This window comes from Bos grunniens, chromosome 21, assembly GCF_055505025.1.
Source record: "Bos grunniens cultivar Pamir isolate PY7600 chromosome 21, Bosgru_T2T1.0, whole genome shotgun sequence".
NCBI lineage: Eukaryota > Metazoa > Chordata > Mammalia > Artiodactyla > Bovidae > Bos > Bos grunniens.
This window is the reverse complement of record NC_141185.1, coordinates 38,164,535-38,173,018: the sequence shown is the minus strand read 5'-3', so window position 1 is coordinate 38,173,018 and position 8,484 is coordinate 38,164,535. Positions and strand designations below refer to the sequence as shown.

Below are 8,484 nucleotides of genomic sequence, written 5' to 3'. Positions count from 1 at the left end.
TCTGAGATGGCCACTGAGAGGCTCAGCCTCAGCCAGCTAACCAAACGGTTTAAACAAACCCAGGGCGTCAGAGGATGAGATAGCCGGATGGCATTACCGATGCAATAGACATGAACTTGGGCAAACTTCGGGAGATGGTGAAGGACAGAGAGAGGCCTGGCTGCTGCAGTTCATGGGGTCCCAGAGTCGGACACCACTGGGCGACTAACAGGACCTCTATATGGTGACTGGTCACTAGGGGGCGATCTCACACAGCAAACCTGCAGCCCTCTGAGCTCTGGGGGAAAGCTGAAGGCCTTCACTTGCCCTTCTATGCCTGGTTTTCTCAGTTCAGGGAGGGAATGAACTGAAAACAAGTCCAGGTCAGCAGGGAGGAGCATCTGAGAAGGCATACCTCCTGCGAGTTAAGATGTAACCATGTCCGTCGCACATCAGTGTGGAGAGAAGCTGAAAAGACAAGAGCTTGTCTGCTTTTACTGGATATGAAAATGAATTTATTTACACAGTAACATGATGCCACAGAGAACACAGCAAAGTACCACAGCAAACCAAAGGGCGGCGCCACCTGGTGACAGAGGGGACCTTTCGTTGATAGGTTTCTACAACTCTAAAGTATGTTAAGTAGAGAGGTGAGGCTCCAGGAAAGAACAAAAGAAACAAGATTTTCAAAAAGCGAGCATGGGCAGAGCCAGTGGGGAATGAAAGAGAGAGCGGAATGAGGACTGCCATGATTCAAATCACGGAGAAGGACAAGACCTTGCTTCTGCCCTCATCTCATACCAAAATGCCCGGCGTATCAACAGAAAAATCCCGTCCCGGTATGTTCGCATGTAACACCTTTTAAAACTGCTAAGGGAAGGGATAACCAAGTAGTTATTTGGAGCGTTTCCTGAAGCAGTGTGGTTTATCTTTCAAAAATGCTACCCTGAAGCCATAGGGCTGGTTCAACATTCAAGTTATCGGGAGCGCGGACACACACACTTTTCACACACTACACGGGCAAAGTGGATTTTCCATAATATAATATTTGTAGCAAAATATATGACTCTGTACTTCTGCTAGGTTAAAAAATGTCCGACCTCTTCTGATTCCCTGAAACTTTCTTGATTTAAAAAATAAAAGTGGAGGCAAATGGATGGGGAAAAGTGAGAAGCTGGAATAAACGCTGCGGCGTGGGAAACACCTGACGGGAGGTCCCGGATGCAAGCCCCTGAAGCCCGCCCGGGTAAAAGGGGAAAAGCTTCTGCAGTGGCTGACGCAGGAACCTACTCTAATTTCAAACAGCTGCCGAGAGAGGGTGTTTAACAGCTGTATAGCACCTTGTACTTTCTGGGCACTTATATTAAATGGTGGTGATGATGAGTGGTGAACACCTCGGTTTATAAAAAATACTAGATTTTTAAAAAGAAATTTCCCAAGAGTTTTTTTTTTTTTTTTAAACAAACCTATTGAAACTACCACATCTCTTAAAAAAAAAAACCTCAGCTTTCAGTATTACAGGGATATGATGTTCCCAAGCTGAAGTTTGGGTGATTGTCACAATCATGTCAATGGGAGAGGGGATAGTTCTTTCTCCTGAAATGCTGGGGAATTTATAATCTGCCCAAGGTTTTCCTTAGCATCATCTTCCCCACCCCCCACCCCAATACACAAAATGGACTTGTTTTTAAAAAAATAGGTGCTTTTTTGAGGATGGTTTACTTGATCAGTGGAATACCTGGATGTGGGAATGCATGTGAATTCTCTTCCCATGGCGTCTGTCATAACTCAGCCTCATCACCTAAAAAACATCAGGACAAAGAGGCTTGGTTTCTTTGGTATAATCTCTGTCTAGCATCCTGCACGGCACCACTCGTGGCCTCCCTAATGGCGTCGGTTTGGTCCGTGGAACCCCGTTTGGTGCTGCCGTCAGCACAGCTGCAGCACGCACTGCAGCGACAGTGGCACTTGGATTTTCTTGGCACAGCACTTTGGGCCTTTGAGAATATGGGCTTCAATGAGGTAAAACTAGCCACCTGCTTTCACGGGCAGCCATCCTGTTCACTCATTAGGCTGAACCAGAATTTTTACTTCTTGTCAACTAGTAAGGGGAATAAAAAAACCATGTCAGAGTTAGCCCAGGAAGTCAAGTTACTCCCTGCCCATCCCAATTTCTGGAACTAACCCATATTTTCTTTCAGATCACTGCTGGTAACATCTAGGGAAAACTCCTATTAGCAAAACTAAGTCAGGTAATTTCCTAGCACCAAAGTATTCTTAATTCGAATGTGGGAAGTGGACTGCAATCCTTCTATGCCCTACTGTTTAGTAGGCCCCAAAGATCTTTCATGGATATTTTATAATGCTAGAGACTTTAAAATACAATTTTAAGTAGTCTAATTCCCAGGATTATCATTAATATTTCCAGAGGCTCAGATCTCTTGGTTTAGAGTTTTCTAAGTTCACAAACTGGGACTGAGTTTGGGAGCACAACTGGCCCCCAGTGACAGTGAAAGGCTACTCAGACCCTTAAAATTCTAACCAACAGATTTCACTTCTGGGCCCTCAACATCACTCGATTAGGGAATGTGAGTGCTGTGCTCCCCTGTCTATCTCAGCTGGTTTACTTCTGAGGGCAAAACTTAAAACCCACTGCCATATTCCTGGCTTCCAGTTCTGACTTAGCCTGTGGGTCAGTGGGCGTCCTTTACCATTATTTTGTTGTTGATGCCACGGGTTGCAACTGCTCTTTCCACCATCTTGCTGTTATTCTTGATGAATCAGCTCCTTGGCATCATGCTAGTGCACCAAGGGCTCTCCTCAGGCGAGCAAGGGAGCCCTTTCATAGCCCCCTGCCTTCCTGTGGAACATCTAATTCCTTTCCTCCCAGACGAGGTTAGCACGCTAACAAGGCACTCTGCTGTACATTCAGTCTTGGTCTTGGCTACTCCAGCCATTGTCCTGTTTACCTAAAAGTGTACAAGATATTATTCTTGCTCGTGTGGCTTAAGGAAAAGTTCCAATAGCGGCTTAATTGTTCAAATTCTCAATATACATGGAAGAATCTATAGTACAGACTTCAAAAGAAGAGAAAAAATCCAATCTGTATTGAAGACAATAACTTGATGTTACTTGAGAAAATTTAAAGTGCTACACTAGTCACAATTCAAAACTCATATATATATATATATATAATATGTATAAATATGTATGTCCGTGTCTGAGGGCAGGATTTCTTTGCAGTTGATGAATGAATTCAAAGTTTCTGCTACAATTAAAATGGAAATGCAAAATATTTGTGTTAATATGAGACTGAATTTCATCATTTTGGAAAAATATTTGGAGGACCATCTGACAATACCTCTTGCCTAGAAATAGGGTTATCTTGCCTATTCCATTCTCACCTGTAACACTTTCGTCCTTCCCCACCTTACGTCCTTTGGCCCTCACTCAGAGAACTATTAATCTAGCCACCCATCTCAGAGCAGCCCGAGTCCCTTCCTGACTAGCTGGCATTCATCTTTTGCCCTTAACACTTCCAACTATGAAAACAGTACTAAACACAGCTAATGTGAAAAGGTGCTCGGTTTGCCAGTGCTATAAGATAATGGTAGTGGAGGGTGTCCGTGCTTATAATACTATTGAGTTAAAATGAAGAAGACTGGATCCAAGTCAAAACAGAAACAGGAGGAAAAAAGGAGGGTGGTGGTGGTGAAGGATACCTAGAAAATCAATAAAGGGACCAGGAAACATTCTTCATTAAATATGAAACTGCACTAAATGGTCAACATTCAAATTCACACGGGCAAGGCAGCATGAGAGTGACATTGAGAAAGCGTCTCAATGTGCAAACCGTGGAGAGCAGGCTGCTAAGGGGGCGTGCTGGCTGACAGGGTAGTGGTCTGTGCGCTGCCACTTCAGTGTATAACTGGGCAGGGGGTTATGTGCACGTGGGTTAGCTAAGGGCAACCTACTAAAGCCTGCTAGGCAAAGTGGGGCCAGGTTGCAGGACACCGAGAGAGCGCAGAGTGCTGGCCTGCAGCGGCACGCCCATCCTGCGGCCGTTCCTAGGGGCAGAGCCTTACACTCTGGAGGAGGAGGAGGAGGAGACAAGACTCTCCTACACAGAGGAGACAAGACTCTGTGTGGGCCGACCAGCTCTCTTCCCTGGAAGTCCTGAACTGCTGGCCGGGAGGACAGGGGAATCCTCCAGATGGGCCTCACGGCTCCCATTCACTTAAAAAAGAAGAAAATGAAGCAAAGAAGAGCACAATAAAATACATTCTTCTCCTTTCTTGATCCTCTTTGATATAGGTGAATCACATGAAAGGTGGTTAATAATGTTAAAAGTTTAGAAATTACCAAAAGGCCACTAACGTGCTATCTAAATAATACTGCACAATCAGGCTTGGCTTTAACAAGCTCTGCACTGGCTGATGCAGGGCCCGGGGCCGTCTTGCCTACCAGGCAGAGGATGTGTCTATCAACCCTGCCACAGGTTGCTCCCCCAGAGGCCTGGCCTCTGCTTCCAGCGGGCATGTGCACACACACGGGTATACACGTGTACACACACTCACTCTGTCTGAGTGACTCTTGGGATTCCAAAGTTGAAGTAAACAGAACAGATACTCACAGTTTTGAATAACACACACACACACACACACACACACACTGGGTGGGGGTGGAAGGGACACTCATCTCAGCGCAAATATGTGCCAAGGGAAGAAGGGGAGGGTTTCTGTGGATATTGCTTCAGGTGAAGTTGCAACATAAACACTGTATATACAGCTAAAAAAAATACATACAAAAATTGCACATGTATCCGTAGGAGGGGTGCACAGACCCCAGGCAGGGTGCTCTCGGCACCCACCTCGGCAATCCAGACTCCTGATGAACTGCCCTCAGTGCTGTTTCTGAGTCACCGGGAGCAATGTGCCTGTGCAGCTGGGAGGCAGTCTCTCTAGACAATGTGGGCATTGCGAGGTGGAGGTCAGCGCTCTCATCAGTGGCCTTCTCCCCTTCCTCTGCCTTCTGGCCATCCTAATAGCCAGCCACACCGTGCCCTTGAGGGAGATGTTACGGCTCAACGGACAGCCATTTCCATGCAGAGCTGTTGTCTACAGCATTTGGTAGACTAGTTAACACTGGCTGCTGGTAGAAGGAGGCTGGCCAATTACGGCTCAGGGGAAAACTGTGATCTGGGTACCGGTAGCCCTGGTTGCCAACGCTGACAGGTCTGACAGTAATCAAAGAACGGTCCTTTAAACTCTGTTCCCCTGATGGCCCCTAGAGAACTGCACGTGCAGGAACACCATCTCCTTGGGTCCTGCCAGTTATTTGTAAGGTCTGAACTGCACTCTGCCCTGCTGGGGCCCTGGTGACACCACCTTGGGTCAGCTCTGTCATGGGCTGATAAACCCAAACTTCACTGGCAAGTGGGGACAGAACCGAGGTGAAGGAGATTCAGGCAGTGGCAGCACAAGGGGAGACTTAGGGCTGTCCTCCATACAGTGTGCACACTTACTGATAATGGAAACCAAATGGGTGCATGACCCTAAGGATGGATTCTCTCTCCTTGTCCTTCTACCATCTGCGAGAACAAAGGATGTAATTCCCGGAACCAAAACTGGGCTGATGCTAAGGATGGCAGTTCTGCCTGGTAAGAGAGCCCATTATTGATCCTTTTAAGGAGAAGAGTCTGTTGTGAAAGTTTAGTAGATGATGGTAAGTACTGGTTAAATCTGTCTATTGCTAGTGAGAATAAACACACGGTGTTAAAAAGACAGGTGATACTCAGAGTTCTGGAGGAACTGGACCCAGCTCATGGAGTTCAAACCAGAGGAGCTGTCCCTTCAAGGATGCATCTTCATATTTCCTGCACTTGGGGACAGTTGGGGCGGAAGGTGTTCCCATGAATGGCAGCTGCACATTTGAGCGGCTGACTTTCCCTAATGTTAAGATGGACTCAGCGACTCACTGGACTTGGATGGGGATGGAAGGCTTGTCTCTCCTCTTTCCTTGAATTCTATATGAGTACCAGGAAGGGGAAGTGTGTGGGCAACTTGAAGAAGGTGACACATGAAGTTAGACCAGTGACTGGGACCTGTTAACGGGGCTGCAGGATTCTCACCACACAGCTGAGAGAGTCTGGAGTGGCAAAAGCCAGATACTGAGCACAAAGCCAGTCCTCCAGGGTGACACCACCCTCCCGGTCCAGGGACTTCTCGGCAAACTTGATCATGAGCAGTGTGCGCTTAATGTCCAGCCAGTTCTGGAGCAGGGTGTTCCTGTGAGCGGGGCTGGGGGAGGCGGTGAAAGTCTGGAAGAGATCTTCCCGGGGGCCCCAGAGCAGACACTGGAGGATGCCTTTGGCATCTGAAATGAGGATCCGCTCAGAAGGGTTGGGATTTAGGAGGCAGCTGGCCAGCTGCTGCAGGCCCCGGGAATAGGGGGAGCGGAGCGGGATGCGGGGCAGGTCAGCCCGAGTGTACTCCTTCTCCTTCAGCTCTGGGTTCTCATCAAAAGGGTTGGGCAGGTGCAGCATCTCGTAGATAAGGATGCCTGTCTGGAACTCATCGCACTTTTTATATTGTGTGGCTGTGATGATCTCTGGGGCGAGTCGGGACTGATCCCGGAGGATCTCAGGATCTACCAAATGGCTCTTCTGCTTGGCCTGGGAGAAGTTGCTGACGATGAGCCTCGTGGGACAGGGCGGGGTGGGGCTGGGTTCTGCAGGCCCCAGGCCTTGGGTGGGCCCCCCGGGCTGGTAGTGGACGAGCAGCAGGTTCTCCAGACGCAGATCGCAGTGGGTGACGTGGTAGGGTTTGAGGTGCTCCAGGCCCGAGCACAGCTGCAAAAGTAGCAGACACACTTGCCTCTCGTATGCATCCGGGCTTTTCCCATGCTGTGCCAGGGAGTCTCGCACGAAGTCGGCCACTGTGAGACAGGGAACCTCTCTGGTGATGACCACAACGTGGCTTCTCTGCTTCCTGCTGACGGCTGCCTGGCTTTCTTTGTGGGACGACTGTGCTTCGGAGCCCAGGTCTGGGCCCTTCCCATCAGCTTCTCCTTTCACCTCTTCCGTTGCTTCCATGCCATCCTCTTCCTCTTCGGCAGCATCGGGATCCTCCCAGGGAAGCAGGCGCTTAGGAACTTCAGCAAGGAAGTGACCACAGTCCTGCTGGATGTTAAAGTGGACAGCCAGACTCTGCCGGATAGCCAAGCTGTGATAATATTGCTGCGATTCTTTAGCTTTGCTCTTACAGATCTGAAGGAAGAAAGCAAAGAACACAATTTAAAATGCACACTATCATTTAACAAGGCTCATGATTTGTGAAGAGGGGTTAACTAGAAGATGTCTGGGGTAGCGAGAGCAACAGTGCTGCAGTGAGGCAGAAAGGGTTTTGGTGACCCCGTGTTGAGTGACAAGAAACAGTGTCTTCGTGCTTAACCCATCATGTGTATTATCTCTAGTCCTTATGTGTGCGTGTGTGCTAAGTCGCTTCAGTTGTGTCTGAATCTTTGCGACCCTATGGACTGTAGCCCACCAGGCTCCTCTGTTCATGGGATTCTCCAGGAAAGAATACTGGAGTGGGTTGCCATGCCCTCCTCCAGGGAATCTTCCCCACCCAAGGATCAAACTTGCCTCTCCTGCGGCTACTGCATTGCAGGTGGACTCTTTAGTGCTGAGCCAACAGGGAAGCCCTCTAGTCCTTACACTGACTCTTTAAAGTAGGCTGTGTGTGTGTGCATGGTCAGTTGCCCAGTCATATCCAGCTCTTTATGACTCCATGGACTGTAGCCTGCCAGGCTCCTCTGGCTATGGAATTCTCCAGGCAAGAATACTGGAGTGGGTTGCCATTTCCTTCTCCAGGGGATCTTCCCAACGCAGGGATCAAACCTGAGTCTCCTGCATTGCAGGCAGATTCTTTACTGCTGAGCCATCTGGGAAGCCCAAAGTAGGCTGAGGACTTAAGAATTTAAAAAACAAAACCAAAAAACACAAACGCAGGGCCACTAGTTTGCAAACCTAAGTCTGCCCGACACCAGATTCCTCCTTCCACTCTATCTTGCCCCTCATCTAGAAAACTGAAAAACAAAAAGTCATTTTCCATTTATGCTTTCTTTCTGTGGAGTTTTATAGCCCAGACTTACACAGCAGCTCAATAAATAGCTTATAACATAGGCCAGAATACCTTATATCACTGGTCAGGAGACTGACATAGAATTGACCAGGTAAACTATGAGTCTTCCTAACTTTTCAGTGAGTATCATTGTGGTGGTCACAACTCAGGCACTCATGGGTCATGGGCAGGGTAAAGAAGAAAGTTTGAGAGAATCGTTGGTCTCATCTAGTTGGAGCAAAACCAGCATTTCAGTGGCAGAAGTCTAGGTTTTATATTTTCTCTCTCTCTTTTTTTTGAACAATAATCTGTACCCAGGTTTTATGACTTAACAACATGTCTTGAAACTGTTCCATAGACAGCATACTATTAATAGTTTTTT

At 47.9% G+C, this 8,484-nt stretch overlaps 1 protein-coding gene across 30 annotated transcripts in view; it reads right to left on the bottom strand.

Annotated features, from left to right (window-relative positions):
* Positions 1 to 471: 471 nt before the first annotated feature.
* Positions 472 to 8,484, bottom strand: part of PEAK1 (pseudopodium enriched atypical kinase 1) — a 314,448-nt gene continuing 306,435 nt past the window's right edge. For all 30 annotated transcript variants that reach the window (XM_086363942.1, XM_086363932.1, XM_086363934.1 and 27 more), the window contains one exon: positions 472 to 7,246. In XM_086363942.1, the coding sequence (XP_086220068.1) occupies positions 6,086 to 7,246 (1,161 nt within the window). In that variant the 3' untranslated portion in view covers positions 472 to 6,085. The remainder of the gene's footprint in view (positions 7,247 to 8,484) is intronic.